Raw genomic sequence first — 21,221 nt, 5'->3', positions numbered from 1 at the left:
TATATCAGTTATAGTTTTATATCATGGTGGGGTGGATATTCATCAGTTTGAACAGCAACCTCGGCATTGAAAGCAGTATGTAGTCAAGTTTAGTGCTATGATATTTAGAAAACCATGACATTCATAAATGTCACTGTTTTGCACTGAACTTCCAAACTAAGCTTCACCTTTGAAAACATTACATGTGACTGAAGATTCATCCCTCTGGTAAATTCTCCAGTTGGTTCTAGTCAAATATGTGATCTATCATGAAATGTAATCTAGATCTATTTCAGACGTGGGCAGAACCATACACCTGGTGTATTTTTTCAACCTGTAAAAGTTTCCAGGCGCATTGAATACAATATATAGCTGTATTCAAGTGATCCGTGAAGATCGGTGTTAGAATTGGTCTTCAGTAACATATGCTATCGTAAGAGGTGACTAACCGGGGTCGGAAGCATTGATGAAGGAACATCGCACTATTGAGTCGACAACTTCACCTGTTCTTCAGAAGCAACACATAACGCAATGTTGACTTTCCAAGTTTAATGTTCTGATCCAATCAAAGTAAGCAAACAAATATGACCGTGAGCATTTGTTACTGCCATTATCAACAAGTATACTCAACATGATCCCATCAAAATCAAATCTTTTACAAACCTTGCCACAGAGCAAATATTCACTGCTTAATCTATATCAATTAAGTACAGGTTCTTAATCAGACTTCAAACGCAATTCAGCTTTGTTCACACAATTTTGAAGCCTTGATACAAATTAATTCAGCAGGAAGGTCACCTGAACTCCAGTTGGAGGTATCAGATCTCAGAGGAACCTTTTCACAAACCTTTTCTAAAAACTAAACATCTACATAGGACTTGTTTCTTGTTTTCCGGAGTAACTGATCCTGCTGATGTAATGTGATTTTAGTTCCATCGTCCTGACTTGAGTGTTCTATTTTGGGTTAATTGTCCTGGGATGGCTTTAGCCTAAAACGGCTTAATAATTCTCAGATGGCCATGGTAGTCTTATTGTACTAAGATGGTTTTGACGTTTGAGGGTAGATCAGTGAGTGACTTTTATGCCACTTTTAACAAATTCATGGTGAGGGACACCAGAAATAAGCTTCACACATTGTACCCAAATGGGGATTCGAACCAGGGTCTTCACACTGAGGGTAGATTAAGTATCCTGGGACGACTTTTGTGTTCTGAAGTGACTAAATTGTTCTGGATTGGAGATAAGGACCAGGGACAGCGATAGGTGTCTGGGGTGATTAGTTACACTTGATAGTGCAATGATGTAGTCTATGAGGAACAAAACGCTCAACTCATCCAAAGATTGTCATCCGTACAACACTTCACCACAATATGGTGATATTCTCGTTTATCAAGAAGTAAGTTGTTAATTTGATTGTTTATTCGTAATTAGTGGGTAAAAAATGAGCAACATTCTAGCCATATCACAGCAGGGAACAACAAAATAGTTCGACAACACAACCTGCAAAGCAAATCTTAACACAACAGACGACTGGATTGAACATTCAAATTTGTTGTTCTGACGGGGAAAAAGATTTAAGTGACATTGAGCTCAATAAAGGTAATGTCCCTTGAGTGAACGAGTATAGTTTTATGCTGCACACAGCATGTCTGTAAATAATCGTTTCTGGAAAGAGAATCCAGTGATCAAGAGCATGAGCATTGATCTACGTAATTGGATGCGATGACAGTGTGTCACAGATAGCTACACACTATTTCCATACAAGACAGGTAGATACAAATTATTTCCACATATACATGGGAAAAGGATATAGCTACAAACTATTCCCGTATATGGATGATATATAGGGTATAGCGCCACACTATTTTCTCATATGGATGGTATACAGGATATAGCTACACTGTTTCCACACAAGACAGGTAGATACACAATATTTCCACATATACATGGGAAACCAAACAAGTTAAGGAAAACCCCAATATTCAATATTTAAATATTATACGGATCATAATATGAACCATTTTAAAAATACTTTAATATTGAAAATTGGGGTGACCCATAACTTTTGTTATTGAGCAGTATATATACGGAACAGGACAGGGAAAGCGTTGACATTGCAATATAACTGCCTATTTACAGGGCAATAGCACTGCCTTCTAACGGCAATAGAACTGAATATCCAAGGAAGAATGCACATATATATCTTGCAAATCATTAATCATGGGAATTCTGCCCAAGAACAATGATAGAGTAAGTGACAGGGTATTACTAAGTTGACACATTTATCAAAAAGAACAAAGTTTTGCAACAGACAACAAAATCTTCCACAAACCGGATAAACCTTAAAAGTGAACAATTTTGAAAAGTTAAAAAGGCAGTTTATCTTATTCAGTTCACCTACTTGGACATTATCTGTCAAGTAAATGTGCCCACTATCATTTGGATCCAGTTACTTCTATTGCAAGACTTGTCCACTGAATACAGTAACTGACCTGCATGGGAGTTAGTTAGTGAGTGTGGTTTGATGCCACTTTTAGCAATATTGCTGCAATATCAAATCAAATAATATCCTCTATGATTTGAAACGGCAAGATCCAATACACCTCCCTTCATGTTCTTTTACTCAAGATTTGCATTTACAGGGCTCGATTTAGTGCTTTGTTACTTGCACTGGTGCAACGGTACAATATTACGGTCTCATTCAAATGACTGAGAGTGAGTGAGTGAGTATAATTTTACACTGTTTTTAGCAATATTCCTGCAATATCACTCTTTAAAAATATGTATGAAAGAACTCCTTCTACCTCTTTCAGAGTACCTGTGCATGAATTGTGTTGCCAAGTTTAAACGGTTAGATAATTTAAGAAGCGATAGTGAGTTGTGATTGGTTCGCTCAACTTCCCAGCGTAGACACCAGATTGGATAAAAAGCCAAACATACTATTTAAAACTATTATGCCTATTTTTATGAACATGTCTGCTAGACATCTGAACGTCTGAAGATATTAACACCTATTCAGCTTGTGCAGTTTTGGATCAGATACAGTTAACATGAACACAAGGAGAACTTTATGAAACCCTCTGTAAATGAGGGAATGGTTACAATAACATGTCATTAAAACTTATCAACAGTTTAAAAATACTCTTAAAACGTACCAAACTTGGTCATTGAAAATATACAACAATAAACTGCAATACAAGTTCAATATGATACAAACAACTGGTCATACAGAACTCATTAAGACAAGAAATATTATGTCACAAGAAATCATAAAAATATTAACATATAAAACATTGTAAAATTATGTAAAATATCTACAATGATCTCATTAGGAGGGAGCAGTTAATAAAAGTTTGTTCCTGGCTAGATGAACGGCTCCATGTTTACCAAAACTGGATGGACCAATGGCAAAAAGGCTTGATAAGGCAGATTTAGTGCACTGTGATATTAAACAATAATGTGCCATACGATTTGGTCATCACATAATTTGGTCTAAGCATATTACAAAATAATATTGATGAACATTTGTGATATGTCTGAAGATCCCTGTATATGGCATTGATAGCCAGTCAGTGAATCAAGGTGCACTAGAATTACATTCTCAACTCACTGAGGAGTATACAAGCCTTACGAGGCACCAGAATGTTAACAAACACATGCCAAAGTAAATCAGGCTTTTAAGATGTAATAATTACTTTAATTACAGTAACTACTATCTTGTCAACAAATTGTAATAACGAATATTATTTTGTGTACCCATGGATGCCAAACATATATTTTTTATGTCCTTTCTGTACATTTGTGAAGATTGCATGCACGTGCCTATATGATGATTGGCTGTAAGGATCATCTGAGTAAAATACCAGCTGTTACTTGACCACATTAAATTGTTAACTATATGAAGAAGCTTTGCAATGAATGTGGTTATTTTGAAGAAATCAGTGCGGTGCTTCCCGGATGTACACCGCGGTGGTGGAAAATGAGGCCTTGACAAAAGCCAGCTGGACGTTTTCATGCAAAATAAAATAACCAAGCTTTGTTGTCATGGCAAAATGTCTCTTTCTGAAGCCTTGGCAACTGTTCCCATGGTAACCTCAAATCTAGTTCTTTTGGTGTTCAAAGTAGTTGAAGTCGATGAGGAAGGTGGCTCCCAGAAGAATGGCCTTCGGCAACACATCCATGTTGGGTGGGACTGCAAACAGAAGGAAGGTGTGAGTGTGTGTCTGGGGATGTATCTCGCTGGTGTCTGTGAATGTATGTCTGTAAGTGTGTCTTGCTGATGTCTCTGAATGTGTGACTGGGTGTGCATCTCGTTTGTGTCTGTGAATGTGTGTCTGATTTAATCTCTTATTGGTGTCTGTGAATGTGTGTCTGAGTTAATCTCTTACTGGTGTCTGTGAATGTGTGTCTGAGGTTGTCTCTTACTGGTGTCTGTGAATGTGTGTCTCAGGTTGTCTCTTACTGGTGTCTGTGAATGTGTGTCTGAGATTGTCTCTTACTGGTGTCTGAGTTAATCTTTTACTGGTGTCTGTGAATGTGTGTCTGAGGTCTCTTACTGGTGTCTGTGAATGTGTGTCTGAGGTTCTCTTACTGGTGTCTGTGAATGTGTGTCTGAGGTTGTCTCTTACTGGTGTCTGTGAATGTGTGTCTGAGTTAATCTCTTACTGGTGTCTGTGAATGTGTGTCTGAGGTTGTCTCTTACTGGTGTCTGTGAATGTGTGTCTGAGGTTGTCTCTTACTGACGTCTGTGAATGTGTGTCTGAGTTAATCTCTTACTGGTGTCTGTGAATGTGTGTCTGAGGTTGTCTCTTACTGACGTCTGTGAATGTGTGTCTCAGGTCTCTTACTGACGTCTGTGAATGTGTCTGAGGTTGTCTCTTACTGGTGTCTGTGAATGTGTGTCTGAGTTAATCTCTTACTGGTGTCTGTGAATGTGTGTCTGAGGTTGTCTCTTACTGACGTCTGTGAATGTGTGTCTGAGTTAATCTCTTACTGGTGTCTGTGCATGTGTGTCTGAGGTTGTCTCTTACTGGTGTCTGTGAATGTGTGTCTGAGGTTGTCTCTTACTGGTGTCTGTGAATGTGTGTCTGAGTTAATCTCTTACTGGTGTCTGTGAATGTGTGTCTGAGGTTGTCTCTTACTGGTGTCTGTGAATGTGTGTTTGAGGTTGTCTCTTACTGGTGTCTGTGAATGTGTGTCTGAGTTAATCTCTTACTGGTGTCTGTGAATGTGTGTCAGAGTTAATCTCTTACTGGTGTCTGTGAATGTGTGTCTGAGTTAATCTCTTACTGGTGTCTGCGAATGTGTGTCTGAGTTAATCTCTTACTGGTGTCTGCGAATGTGTGTCTGAGTTAATCTCTTACTGGTGTCTGAATGTGTGTCTGAGTTAATCTCTTACTGGTGTCTGTGAATGTGTGTCAGAGTTAATCTCTTACTGGTGTCTGTGAATGTGTGTCTGAGTTAATCTCTTACTGGTGTCTGCGAATGTGTGTCTGAGTTAATCTCTTACTGGTGTCTGCGAATGTGTGTCTGAGTTAATCTCTTACTGGTGTCTGAATGTGTGTCTGAGTTAATCTCTTACTGGTGTCTGTGAATGTGTGTCTCAGGTTGTCTCTTACTGGTGTCTCTGAATGTGTGTCTGAGATTGTCTCTAACTGGTGTCTGTGAATGTGTGTCTGAGTTAATCTCTTACTGGTGTCTGTGAATGTGTGTCTGAGGTTGTCTCTTACTGGTGTCTGTGAATGTGTGTGAGGTCTCTTACTGGTGTCTGTGAATATGTGTCTGAGTTAATCTCTTACTGTGTCTGTGAATGTGTCTGAATTCATCTCTTACTGGTGTCTGTGAATGTGTGTCTGAGTTAATCTCTTACTGGTGTCTGTGAATGTGTGTCTGAATTCATCTCTTACTGGTGTCTGTGAATGTGTGTCTGAGTTAATCTCTTACTGTTGTCTGTGAATGTGTGTCTGAGGTTGTCTCTTACTGGTGTCTCTGAATGTGTGTCTGAGGTTGTCTCTTACTGGTGTCTGTGAATGTGTGTCTCAGGTTGTCTCTTACTGGTGTCTGTGAATGTGTGTCTGAGGTTGTCTCTTACTGGTGTCTGTGAATATGTGTCTGAGCTTGTCTCTTACTGACGTCTGTGAATGTGTGTCTGAGGTTGTCTCTTACTGGTGTCTGTGAATGTGTGTCTGAGATCTCTTACTGGTGTCTGTGAATGTGTGTCTGAGGTTGTCTCTTACTGGTGTGTGTGAATGTGTGTCTGAGATTGTCTCTTACTGGAGCGTGTGACTGTCTGAGATCGTCTCTTACTGGTGTGTGTGAATGTGTGTCTGAGGTTGTCTCTTACTGGTGTCTGTTAATGTGTGTCGGAGGCTGTCTCTTACTGGTGTGTGTGAATATGACTGGGTGTGTGTGAATGTGTGACTTGGGTGTGTGTCTCGCTGTTGTGCATGAATGTGTGACTGGGTGTGTGTCTTGCTGATGTCTGTGAATGTGTGTGTGTCTGTCTGTAAATATATATCAACGGTTGTGAATGTGTGTCTGTAAATATAATGGACAAAATAAGTTAGGGATATTGGTATTGTTATGATTGATATTTTATCAGTGTATCAATGAATAATAGATCATTATTCATAATTTCGAAATGTACATATATCCCTAACTATTTTTGTCCAGTATATATTTCACCAATTGTCAATGAATGTGCCTGTATGTCTCTTGCTAGTCATATTGCCATCTAGAAATGCGTCATGTGATCTGTACTTACATCTGAGACTGAAGTCATTGACTCCGCCAAAGATCTCCCGGCAGCCTCCCCAATGCTTGACGATCTGTCCAATCTCTTGTCCTTCATCTCCCTCGAGAACCTACAAAACAAAGGGAGATCACTGTCCATTATCATGCAGAGAGAAAAATGTCACAGGCTCTCCTGAACAATTAGTTGGACACACGCACGCGCGCACACCCACACATTTGTATAGTGCCGATATCTAGCTCAGCTGTTGAGTTGACTCCAACTCTAGCAGTTTGGAGCATAAGGCGAAACGTGATTGTTGACACAAGCCTTGTTATCCAATGAGAATTGTTGTTAGTAGACATCGCCAAGTTTACGATGGATTTCACGGCAAAAAAAGCCGACTCTGAAAGTTTGAAGTTTGACTCTGATGTTTTTTACTTAAAACAATTGAATAAAAAATTATCGAATCGAGGGTCCAATATCGAATCAAATCGAGGTCTGAGTAAATCGTTGCAGCCCTAATATGAAACAATGTTGCAGTAGTAGTATGGAGTTACTACGAGTTAAGACGGACTCACTCGGAACATGACATCAGCACAGCACTTGCAGTAGCAGCAGTCCCCAACGATGGTGAACATCAACGTCATGTTGTTGTCGTATACTTGGTACTTTGGTGTCCACGCTGTCCATCTGTAATAAACAGCACCATTCATCATATAAACATCTCACTTTCCTTTACGACAATCCTTACACATGTCTGTTACATTTCCAAGGCAATATGTCAGATGTCAATGACAAAACAAAATAACAAAAATACCTCAATATAAGAAATTCTTGGGAGTAACTCACAGTCTACACTTGATTTATATTTTATCATTGTTAAAATTCAAATATCATATTTCATCTTAAAAATCAATTTGCCATGTTATTTTCACATAATTCATAGTTATTTCAACTTCTTGAGACAACCTCACCAAGTTCTACCATGGCCCAGAACCTCACAACAAATAACTGACTGACTGAGTTTGGTTTTACGCCGCTTTTAGCAATATTCTAGCAACATCACGGCTGGGGACACCAGAAATGGGCTTCACACATTGTGCCCACGTGGCGATTCGAACCCGGGTCTTAGGCGTGACGAGCCAACGCTTTAACCATTGGGCTACCCCACCGCCCCCTCAACAAATAACTGAATTATTACCATTTTTTGTCAGTTTTTCAATCCATTACCCCATATTAACATTTAACAAACTGTATGTTAGTTATCAACTATTAAATGGTGTTTGTCTCCTACAGTATATATATCTGATATAGGCATGACTGTGAATCAAACAATAACTCTTAATTCGTTATTCGCAATCATCGAAACATTTTCAAAAGGAAGTGTTTTTACTGGAATTCGGGTGCCATTCATGAAAGCGAGATACACAAAATGGAACATATAGTGGCAGGATATGAGTTAACACTCTGATATATTTATGTGACAGTAACGCTGTTACTGTTCTTTGATAGATTAACACTGCAACAGGGTCAAAACATACCAATGTGTTTTATTTCATTGAATATAATGAAAAATACATAAACTGCTGTCTAGTTATTGCATTTGTGACTCGTATCACATTTGCCTCATAGTGGGTTGGTTGCAGACCTATCAAAAACCAATATCTCCTGGTACATTGATCCTGGCCCATTTAAATCCAATAACCGTATTATTGTGTATTGTTGAGTGAGTGAGTTTAGTTTTTTTTAGCAATATTCCAGCAGTATCACGGCGGGGGACACCAGAATACAAAATCAAGTGAAAGTCGCAGGCCCACAGATTACCCCAAATTCTAAACTAAGTGTCTAGCAGACAAACAAGAAAACAAACATATGTTTAAATGTGGATTTTTTTACATTTTATCTTTGTAAATTCTGAGAAACAGGGACATCTTTTATTCAAAATGGTAATTCTTACTGTCAGTTTGTTTGTTGTTTAATTCCGCATTCAGCCATATTCCAGCTATATGATGGAAATAATCACGTCTTAACCAGACAATCCAGTGATCAACAGCATGAGCATCAATCACGTCAATTAGGATACGATGACCAAGTCAACCAAGTCATCAAGCCTGACCACCTGATCCTGCTAGTTGCCTCTTAAGACAAGCATGGGTTGCTGGAAACCAATTCTAACCCTAATTCACAGATTTTATTGTCAGACTTGTGACTAATATCGGCCTTGGAGTTGACTGATATAGATCCCTGCCTACCTCATGATTCAACAGCTGACCTCTGACTACAACAACAGGTTGTTGGGGGCCATCCCTAGCCCTGAATCAGCAACTCGTACTTACACCTCCTTGACTGTCCCGATGGTCAAGCCGGGGGGAGACTGGATCTCAAGCTCTTGCAGGTAGCAGCACCAGAGGAGACTACCACGACATCGGTATGGGCGGTAAAGGGAGATAAGTTGCTGACCTTGGTTGTCAGTGATGTTCATGTTGAACTCTCGCATCGGTCCGCACATCTGTCGCATGCAGCAGTCTGTGTCTGTAACCAGATCAAGGTGAGTAGCTGAGACAGTGTGTCAATGTCCTTATTGGAGGACTGACTGACTGAGTTTTGTTTTACGCCGCTTTTAGCAATATTCCAGCAACATCACGGCAGGGGACACCAGAAATGGGCTTCACACATTGTGCCCATGTGGGGATTCGAACCCAGGTCTTAGGTGTGACGAGCCAACGCTTTATCCATTGGGCTACCCCACCGCCCCCTTATTGGAGGAAATGGTTGGTTGGTTGGTTGGTTGGTTGGTTGTTTATGCTACACTCAGCAATATTCCAGCTATATGGTGTCATGCTATAAATAATTGTGTCTGGACCAGACAATTCAGGGACTGTTCTAAGCAATTGGGATGCGATAACATGTGTTAACCTAGTCATCGAGTCTGTCCGCCCGATCCTGTTGGTCGCCTCTTACAAACAACAAGTATGGGATGATGAAAACAAATTCTAACCCAGATCTTCACAGGTCACTTGCATGTAGGTGAGACACTGGGTCAGTGTGCATATTGGAGGAAATGGTTTGAGTGGGAAGGGAGGGGAAGGGAGGTTGAGGGGAGGTTGAGTGGGAAGGGAGGTTGAGGGGGAAGGGTGAACAGTAACCAGAGAGATGGTTTGTAGGTCTCGGGGTGCAGTGAGACGCGAGTCATGTGAGGAGGGTTGAGTGGACAGAGGAGGGCCAAGGGTTTTGGAGTGTAGTGAGACGCGTGTCATGTGAGGAGGGTTGAGTGGACACAGGAGGGCCAAGAGTTTCAGGGTGTAGTGAGACGCGAGCCATGTCAGGAGGGTTGAGCGGATGGGAGGGCCAAGGGTTTCAGGGTGTAGTGAGACGCGAGTCATGTGAGGAGGGTTGAGTGGACAGAGGAGGGCCAAGGGTTTCAGGGTGCAGTGACACGCGAGCCATGTCAGGAGGATTGAGCGGATGGGGGGGCCAAGGGTTTCGGAGTGTAGTGAGACGCGAGTCATGTCAGGAGGGTTGAGTGGACACAGGAGGGCCAAGGGTTTCGGAGTGTAGTGAGACGCGAGTCATGTCAGGAGGGTTGAGCGGACACAGGAGGGCCAAGGGTTTCAGGGTGCAGTGAGACGCGAGTCATGTGAGGAGGGTTGAGTGGACACAGGAGGGCCAAGGGTTTCGGAGTGTAGTGAGACGCGTGTCATGTGAGGAGGGTTGAGTGGACACAGGAGGGCCAAGGGTTTTGGAGTGTAGTGAGACGCGTGTCATGTGAGGAGGGTTGAGTGGACACAGGAGGGCCAAGAGTTTCAGGGTGTAGTGAGACGCGAGCCATGTCAGGAGGGTTGAGCGGATGGGAGGGCCAAGGGTTTCAGGGTGTAGTGAGACGCGTGTCATGTGAGGAGGGTTGAGTGGACAGAGGAGGGCCAAGGGTTTCAGGGTGCAGTGACACGCGAGCCATGTCAGGAGGATTGAGCGGATGGGGGGCCAAGGGTTTCAGAGTGTAGTGAGACGCGAGTCATGTCAGGAGGGTTGAGTGGACACAGGAGGGCCAAGGGTTTCGGAGTGTAGTGAGATGTGAGTCATGTCATGAGGGTTGAGCGGACACAGGAGGGCCAAGGGTTTCAGGGTGCAGTGAGATGCGAGTCATGTGAGGAGGGTTGAGTGGACACAGGAGGGCCAAGGGTTTCGGAGTGTAGTGAGACGCGAGTCATGTGAGGAGGGTTGAGTGGACACAGGAGGGCCAAGGGTTTCGGAGTGTAGTGAGACGTGAGTCATGTCAGGAGGGTTGAGCGGATGGGAGGGCCAAGGGTTTCAGAGTGTAGTGAGATGTGTCATGTCAGGAGGGTTGAGTGGACAGGAGGGCCAAGGGTTTCAGGGTGTAGTGAGATGTCATGTGAGAAGGGTTGAGCGGACAGAGGAGGGCCAAGGGTTTCAGAGTGTAGTGACAAGTGAGTCACGTGAGGAGGGTTGAGTGGACAGGGGAGGGCCAAGGGTTTCAGGGTGTAGTGAGACGTGAGTCATGCGAGGAGGGTTGAGTGGACGGAGGGCCAAGGGTTTCAGAGTGTAGTGACAAGTGAGTCACGTGAGGAGGGTTGAGTGGACAGGGGAGGGTTAAGGGTTTCGGGGTGTAGTGAGACGTAAGTCATGTGAGGAGGGTTGAGTGGACAGGGGAGGGCTAAGGGTTAGACCCTAGCAGTAGGAATAGACCTTTCAAATACTATATGACATGTACATGTATAGTATCAATAATGTTTTCAAAGCTGATATTTTCCTTGAAAAACAGGTTTCAAATCAGAAGGTTACACTAACCTGACTAATGATTAGGCTATGTAACTTCTTGAACACTGGAAGAAATAAACCACTGAATAATGACATAGGACATATGTAGGTGTATCCCATCTTGGTACTTTCGAAATACATTGATGAACCATATTGTTACAGATATTTTGGTGTTATATCTGTGAATCTGGAGATACCTCAGTGAATAATGTCATCAAGAGTCTTACCTTCCTTCGCGAACATAAACTGTTGTTCACCTGAGTTGCAGATGGAATAACGGTTGTTTCTCTCCCAGCCCACAACAACTGAAACAAAACAACAAAGTTTACTTCCTGAAAGTTGAAACAACAGGTTAGTTGGGCCTAAATTTTGTGGTTTCCGACTACCCGACCGACCCTTGAATTTTGGTGCCGACCCTATTCTCTTTAAGCGGTATGAATAAAATAGGCTTTCCGATACCATTGTCTTTTTCTAGGCACTGATAGGCATCGGTTATTCTGATAGAGAAAGTCGACATGCTGGCTGCTAGCTCGACTGAATAAACATTTACACATTGTGATAAATAAAATAAAAAAATCCTACCTACCCTAACTTTTAAAGAGGTGCAATCGGAACCACATCATTTTTTTTTATTAGGCCTTGTCAACATTCACTGTCTGATCAGCATGATCAGTGTTGAAAGTTCCAAGGCAAGGATATTCACATTTTAGGCCAAGGTTTAGCACTACACCTTGCAATATTCCAGCTATATGGGAAAGTCTGTGAGTAATCAACCCTGGCCCACACAATCCAGTGATTGTTGTTTTACACCACAGTAGGGATTTACCTTGGGACTCATACTCTTAACTTTCAGGGGTCCTGGACTACAAAATGGGGGTCCCAGACACTTAAATGTTATTATTAATACTGTTATTATATTGTGTATCATCATCATCATCACATTGTTACAGTAATTAAATTGCAAATGATACCATATCCCAGCTAGTAGCAAACTCAGTGATAACTTATTGTTACTTGATTGGAATTTTTACAAAATTATTTGGACTTTTTCTGCGTCCCTGTGGATATGCTAATAAATTTTGTTGCGTCCATTTTAATGCGTCCATTGTCAAATTTTAAGCTTATAGGATGCAGGAATTCGCGTCCTGTAAATCTGCCACAGTCAACAGTACTCTAGCTCTATGATGAGAGCCTGTGTTTAATCAACCCTGGACAAAACAATCCAGTGATTGTTGTTTAACACCACAGTCATCAGTACTCTAGCTCTATGATGAGAGTCTGTTAGCAATCAACCCTGGACAAAACAATCCAGTGATTGTTGTTTAACACCACAGTCAACAGTACTCTGGCTCTATGATGAGAGTAGCTATAGTAATCAACCCTAGACAGTGATTGTTATCATGAACAACGATCGGATACGTCATAAGGGATCGGGTGGTTAGACTCGATTGCACTCAGCAATATTCCAGCTATATGGCGGCGGTCTGTAAATAATCGAGTTTGGACCAGACAATCCAGTGATAAACAGCATGAGTATCGATCTGCTCAATTGTAACCGATGACATGTGTCAAACAAGTCAGCGAGCCTGACCACCCAATCCCGTTAGTCGCCTCTTACGACAAACGTAGGTTACTGGTCGGTTACTGAAGACCCAGGTATTACAGGTTAGCTATTTTCTAATTGGCTGAAAGAGGGAATTCCTTGAGGTGCATTTGCATACAAACACGTGACTTTCGAAAGACAGGTAAGAATAGAGCTATTTTTGGTTTCATGAATTCTCTTGAACTTTCGATACAATGCATAATTATAATACTTCACAGAATAAATTTTGTGTTTCAACATTAAGGAAAAGTCTTTGTTCACCCTTCAACATCAACACAAGACAGAAAAAAGTTCTTTTAAAAAATGGCATGCCATGAAAATAAATTTAACAGTGTGCTCTCATGACTAGTAGCGTGATCTTGTAAGGTGGGATGTCAACTAAGCAGACAAAACATTAATGGCATCTTTGAAGTAAAGATTTAGGACTTTTGTGCATTTGATTATGAGGTAGAGATTGCATTAAGGATCCCGGAGTTAAAATGAATCTTTAGTGGGGGTTTTATACTGTGCCTACACATGGAAACTTGATTCGTAGCATATTTATGTCAGACCGATAGCGAGGATCACCTTGTTGTCATTCGGGATGCTTCTCATGGATTTTCTCGAATTTTTGCGCCATGAACGGGAACTGTAATTGCCGATCGAAAACATATTACAATAAATGTGAGACGATAGGATACTTGATGATCCAAAGACGCTGCAAAAGTAAGTAACTTGCTAGCGTTAACAATTGACACGTGCTGACAACCCGGAAGTTAGTTCGCTAACGTAGGTATTTGACTATGAAATGACCGTCCAAACGATTATAATCGATTGATCTGACACTAGCGATTATCGAACCGACAAAATGTAACGATAACCAGCTCTTGTGTCACATCAACAGAAGTCATAAGCAGAGAAGGAATATTTGTGGCCATACTTTCTATTGCTAGTTTCTAATTTCAGTTAAACATGAAATACCGAATCTATCCTTCGCATATTGATCAACTAACGCCATGGCGGCCGCCATATTGGATCTATGTCGATGTAACACATGTTCTGATTGGATAGAAAGAAGGGAGATAATTCTTGGTGCTATTTTTGGCCGCCAGGGGATTTTACTAGAATCAGGACATATATTAGAACAGAGGTTACCTGGGAAGATATGACTTCAGTAACCTCTGTGGAAAGAGAATGGGAAAAAACACTTTTTTATCTTGGCAGGCAAATAGGGGAAAAGGTTGGAATTGGGGATTCCATTCTTAGTCTTACTGTTTCCATTAGGATAATTTTATAAAAGCTTGTATTTGCTGCTTCTGTTTACTGAAACAATCCAATTATATAAAACTGAGCAGATGCAAAAAGTCTGCATATTTCTAGCAGACATCAAATGTTAGCATATTTCTTTTTCTTCTATCAGCACTAGAAGGAACTTTAACAATTAGATTCTGGAGGAAATTTTTCCCCTACAACTTATCTTATTTATTGAACGATTAGTCAACATGTGTTTATAGATCGGCTTTGCCTTATGTAAATGCATAACTGCAAGCATGCAAAACTGTGTAAGCCATACTTAGGTCCGCCAGTAGACTTGCTCAGTCTGTTCTGAATAAGACGCCCATGGAAATATTGCAATAGTATCTAAATTGATGGCAAGTTAAAGACGGGTGAAATGTTCTTATTGCATATAGATCTAGGAATAAGATTTAAACTAATAATTGTGTCCCCAGACATGCTAAAGACTTGTGCAAGTCTAGTTGGTTGACAGGTTGGTTTTTCCTGGGATTAGTGGGATTTCACGAGTCACAGTTTGATCTTTTTGAGTGCATATTAAACCAGTGTTCACGATTAGCGTCAGAAGCTCAAACAAATCCGCTACATTTGCCGACGGTCTGATGGAAGTTTACAACCCGTCAGCCCCAGTGTCTGACTGTATATTGCACAATGACTTCGACTGAAGTTGTTATATGTGTCACACTTGTTTGCTGTCTATAAATTTTACATTTGTTAATAATTTCAACGCCAATTATAAGATAAAAAATGTTAAATCTGAAATGAGTGTTTAATTTTTATTCTATGGGTCCTGTGAATTTTCAGTGGGTGAGCCAGACATCTGAAACTTACAGGACCCAATGTCCTGTTACTTTGAAACACTATTCGTGAACACTGTTAAACAAATTCCATGAAATCCGCTATTGCCCTGCCATTGAAGTTAACCAAGACTACTAAATTAAAGTAAGAAACGGTAAAAATGAGTGTAGTGCTCCATGACGGTTGTATTTCAGTTCTCAATGCCTTTGGTATGTTCAATTTTAATACAATTTGGAAGTGAATAAAATAGACAGAAAATGGGAACATTTTTGTTTGGTTCAAATAGTACTAGCTAAACACACAACTGAAATGGGATATATGCCTTAAAACAATCGAACAATTTCTCAGACTTGGTTGCCATGACAACATCAATAAGGATTTTTGAGGTACATAACAATAAATGTTATTTATTTGTTGTCTGATAATATCCAAAGTAAGGTCGACTATTGATATAGAAACAGTGATCAATAATTGTTAACTAAATATCAATTGATTATCGATAAGTGTCGGAAATGTAACTTTGAGCAAAAATGCAAAAAAACGTCTCAAAGAAATGAATATATTTCCCATTACTTGTGAGTGGTGACAATGTTTTCCATGAATTTTTAACAAAGACAGCCTCCTGAACTTAATTTAAAAGCAGACCACGAATAAAGTCCTCAATTTGCACAAAAGTTAATATATGATAGTATCAATAACACAAATTTCATATCTATAAATAGTATAATCATTAATAATTTTCCCCATTGACCATATTTCTGATTATCGATCATTTTAGCCAGGCTTAGTACAGACGACTGCCACATGGTTGGAATATTGCAACACACAAATGTAACAAAAGGTCATTGCTGCATTTTGACTGGTCAGTGGTTTGCTGACGCAGTGTAGCATCACTGTCAGACAGGGCTGGCTATGGAGAGTGAGTTGGGTTTTACACCGCTTTTAGCAAAATTCCAGCAATATCACGGCAGGGGACACCAGAAATGGGCTTCACACTTTGTGACAAGCGAATGCTTTAACCACTAGGCTACCCAACCACCCGGCTGGCTATGGATATAGATCATACAGCAGGGATAGAAATACTTTTTTTTCTAAGTGTGCCTAAGGGCACCAGACAAATATTTTAGGTGTGCCTTTCAGAAATCAAGTATGCCCACATGTTTTTAGAATAAATGACAATGAGGATGATCATTGGAAATTTAGTGTTAAATAAAGAAATGGGTTTATGAGCATTCAAATATGTATGGTATTATTCAGTTTGGAAAAAAATAATTGGTTTGGGGATTAAATGACTGAATGTGAGTTATGGGTCTAGAAAATTAGGCGTGTCAAAAGGGCACAGAGAACATTTTCCAGCCGTGCCATTTCAATATTTACTGTGCCATGGCACACTAATATATGGGGTATTTCGAACCCTGTACAGTAAGATCAACGTTAAATGAACATCGATCGATTATCGATAAATATCGGAGAAGTAACCTTGAGCAAAATAACTAAAAATCAACACATTTCACAATTGTGGTGACACTAAGGCTGGGATTACCAGCAGAACATGTCGTCATGAACATACTTTAGGAGCAGCTCATGAATAAAGACCTAACTTTGTGTATTTTCTGAGTAAATTTGTAAATTAATTCATCCCAATTGTTCATTTACTATATCATCAATTGAATAATTTTCATATCGATAAACATTAATAATGATTCCCATCAATGCTGTTTCCAGTTATCTATCTTTTTAGCCAGACCTACTGTCAGGAAGATTTCGAGGCAGAAGAAGATCAAGAAACCAGTAGGGCTGCAACGAGTGAGTTTAGTTTTACGCCGCACTCAGCAATATTCCAGCTATATGGCGGCGGCCTGTAAATATACGACTCTGGACCAGACAATCCAGTGATCAACGGCATGAGCATCGATCTGTGCAAGTGGGAACTGATGACATGTGTCAACCAAGTTAGCGAGCCTGACCACCCGATCCTGGTAGTCGCCTCTTACGACAAGCATAGTCGCCTTTTGTGGCAAGCACGGGTTGCTGAAGACTTATTCTACCCCGGATCTTCACGGGTCAGGGCTGCAACGAATCACCCAGACCTCAATTCTATTCGGTTTTCGATATTGGTCCCTCGATTCGATTCTTCATACAAGTAAAAACATCAGATGTCACTTAACCTCCGAGTCGGCTTTTCTAGCACAAAATCCATCCCCATCTTGACGATGTCTACTAACAACAATTCTCATTGGATAATTAGCCTGGCGTCAACCATTCACGTTTCTTCTTATTTTAGCGCTCAAAACTGCTCGAGTTCAAGTCCAAATTACATTCTGGGTGTGGAAATAATTTAAATAGGTATTCAAATATGAAACGAAAAAGTGACAATTGAATGGTTATCGAAAACCGAAACTAAGGTGTCAGATTCGATTTTCGATGAATCGAACTGAATCGTTGCAGCCCTAGAGACCAGTAGTACTACCACCAGTATATTCTCTACATAACTAAACAGACATTTAGTCTCGGATATGAACAAATTTTACACAAAAAACAGTTTTTGTATTGTCATATTAAAATATAATGGACACCAACTCCGACAAGTCTTCATTTTCAGAAACTGCAGTAACTTAGACTTGCATGATCTGTATTGGAAATATCTGTTTCAGGGTCTGTATGAGAGACTTCTACATAACCACCCAGGGCTCCAGATAATTTTTCATGATCAGGAGTACGTACTCCTTATTTATTCAATATAAGAGTACTGGAAAACCTTAAGAGTACATTTAGAGTACTGAATGGAAATTAATGGCGTATCAGTAATCATGTGTTTCATTTCATATATGCACCACAACATTGCTACTCTTGTGTAAACAGGTCAATAAACAATAAAACAATACTTTTACATCTGGAAATGATTCTAAGACCGTACACCATTGCTGTGGTGCGTATCTACTACGCTTTCTAAACTATTTCCTACCGTATCTTGCATATTTTTGATCTGTACATACGCCGATACGACCCTTATCTGGAGCCCTGCCACTGATTGGCATATCTCAACAATACACTGTTAGATGTATCTACATTTCAATTACATACAAGTCACTTGTTCAACAGATCCTTCAATGTTATATTTATATGTTTTGGACTCAATCATAAACATTGTAAAATATGATAAAGACAGTATTTTCTTAAACACAAGCAATCATTTGCGAATTTACAATGTGTGTGGGACACAACCGTTTATACATATACATACACAGATGGATGGATTTCTGGACTGAAGGGGCATGTACATGCATGTGAAAACACCTAAAACAATCTGCCAGGGCTCCAGATAATGTTTCAACATCAGGAGTACGTAGTCCTTATTTTGTCAATACAGGAGTACTGGAAAAACTTAAGAGTACATTTAGAGTACTGAATGGAATTTAATGGCGCATCAGTAATCTTGTGTTTCGTTTCAGTATGCACCACAACATTGCTACTCCTGTGTAAACAGGTCAATAAACAATAAAACAATACTTATTTCAGATAAATAGACCTGTACATGATTTTAAGACCATACACCATTGCTGTGATGCATATCTGTTACGTATTTTAAATTATTTCCTATCGTATCGTGCATATTTTGTATCCGTACATTCGCTGATATGGCCCTTATCTGGAGCACTGATCTGCTTTAATAATTACTGCTGTGGGGTTGAGTTTACATAATAATGACCCTAGCAACGGTGTTGCTTGGCACATATAAATAAGAATTACTTCAAAGTGTATGTTGCAACAAAGGCATAACTAATACGGTAATTATGTATTGTCACAATTTGTCCACTAATCATCCGAGAGCTGCTCAACTGCTATTTCCCGACCTTGTTGGTTTGGATTTAAATTTGTCTTAAATTACATTATTGTGACCCTTCTTAATAGAGCTCTCTGTCCTCCCACTGCTGAATGGGAGGAACACTTTCTGTAGATTTTACCAATTTGAACCAAAACAACTATGAGAGAAACTACGGTACATATTTACACACGCACACTTGGTAAAATCCAAGGTAAAAAGACAATAGTTCAGGCCTCGAAATCATTTTCCAACGTCGACACATCGTAAATACGATTAGATACATCTTTCTGATACGTAATCAAACCGTAAACAAAGCTGTCATCTCGTGAAAAAAAAACCCTTCTCACATTTCGAGAAACCAACCAAACGACTTTTGTCAACCTACGTACCTTCAAGCATGTCAAATATTTGGTGAACCTTAATTTCAGGCAAACCACCAAGATATGCCAGGCCAGGGGGTAAACCCTGCGCCATCACTACCGTCGGAGGGGGCTGTGCGATCATCTGCATTGGAGCTCCCTTTCCGTCAGTTGGTTGCGTTACTACAGCCGCCATTTTCTCGATTGTCCGTGTTTCGCTTCTGAGCTTAGAGGCCTTATGGCTTGTCTTAAAAAGCCACCGGAAGAGACACGCCCGGGATGCGTTTCACCGCTACGCGTTATTTCCGAGAACACTGTTATTGCTGAAAAACATGAGTCGGTCGATTTATGGAACCTAGCTCGTTATCGTCAAGGAATGATACATTTTCTATGATAATAGTGCAACAAAGGATGCAAATCGATGAGGAAATTATCTATTTATCTTTAATCATAAAAGTATTGGATTGTTTTATGCGTACAAAATAGAGTTCAGTTCATTTTAGCGTTTTCAAGGCAATATTATAAATTATTAATAAATGGCATTAGAAGTGATACACAAAAAGGGAAAGAGTTATGGATGCCAACTTTTCTATTATGAGGAACTGGGCGTTTTTGAGTGTAGTTTTACTGTTATATCAGGACCTCGCTTTTTTGGAGTATATTCAACGCTTTCACCACTAGGCTAACACCCCACCCCTACCCCCACCCCCTAGAGAGGTAATGCAACCACTGGACGGTCCGAAGTCAGTATCCTGCGTATGAGGAGGGTATTGTTTTGGGCTGGGACGGGTCCAAATTTTCTACCCGGGTACCCCACCCCCTATAAACCTACCCTACCCTGATACCCGTTATGTTAATTCCTGACATCAAATTTGCAAGAAATGACAATATATCTTTCAGCTCTGAGGCTAAATTTCGAATTTTTCAGTATCTTAACCATGAATTATAATTATTCAAAACAGGCGATTGTAAATTATGTCTAAATGTTTAAAGATAATACATCCTTTTAGTCATATTACATTAGTCACATATTACATATTTAATCATAAACATATTACATTGTTTAATCTATTAGTCACATGATCATAAGGGTGCGGGTATTGAGACAGATACACGGGTCCAACTCTTTACCCACCAATCCCGGGTATACGGGTCACCCGTATATGCAAAAGTTATTACGGTTGTATTGTATCCCAGCAGTAAATATTCCTTTGGACATCAGGTCTGAATCAGACATTACTTCATTTTGTGGTATCGAGAACTAAGATTATATTTTGATGAAATTGTGTACTCTTTCAATATGGCTGCCGTGGTGTTCATATTGAAAATCTTGTCATCAATAATATGAGGCCACTTTTCAGCATCGAAGGTGCAGTGGTTTTGGATAATTAAAGCAATCACAAACGCCCTTGGGAAATCATGACCTGGAAATTGGAGCAATAATTAGGAATTTAAGTGAAAGAAACAATATATTTTATAGTGTATTCAGAACAACTGATATAAAAAAAAATCTCATGAACATCACCTATTATATGAAGCGGCATAACGCCGTACTGCGGTTGCGCAAACATTCACACAGTTATATTTTCGACGATTCTCTTCGTATAACAAACAAAAATTAATTGACTTTCCGCAAAGTGTCCAACGATTTTGCCTTGATACCTTAAAGTAAAAAATGAATTCTGTTCTTATAAATATGAAAGCAAAATATAATTATTGCTCAACACGTAAAGGGTGTACAATGTTCCCGGCATTAGAACCATTCGCGAAAACACATCAAAACAGCCAAGCGACGACATTGACCTTTGCGTGAACCTTAACCTCTTCTAGGACACGATTTGATTGGCTAAATGGGTTCCCATTCAGGTGAGTGGC

General features: G+C 40.1%; 1 protein-coding gene across 1 annotated transcript; it reads right to left on the bottom strand.

Moving 5' to 3' along the window:
* Positions 1-513: 513 nt before the first annotated feature.
* LOC124263619 (phospholipid scramblase 2-like) lies at positions 514-19,611 on the bottom strand. The gene is made up of 6 exons (XM_046698269.1): positions 19,377-19,611; positions 11,716-11,793; positions 9,049-9,244; positions 7,291-7,402; positions 6,743-6,842; positions 514-4,171 (listed from the first exon to the last, which is right to left on the bottom strand). Exons 1-6 carry the CDS (start codon positions 19,540-19,542, stop codon positions 4,080-4,082), a joined length of 744 nt encoding a protein of 247 aa, XP_046554225.1. The 5' UTR covers positions 19,543-19,611; the 3' UTR covers positions 514-4,079.
* Positions 19,612-21,221: the final 1,610 nt, after the last annotated feature.

Source organism: Haliotis rubra, unplaced genomic scaffold (assembly GCF_003918875.1).
Source record: "Haliotis rubra isolate DU_JTF1 unplaced genomic scaffold, ASM391887v1 Scf89, whole genome shotgun sequence".
Taxonomy (NCBI): domain Eukaryota; kingdom Metazoa; phylum Mollusca; class Gastropoda; order Lepetellida; family Haliotidae; genus Haliotis; species Haliotis rubra.
Note: the sequence above shows the minus strand (reverse complement) of the source record. Positions and strands in the feature narration are given on the sequence as shown.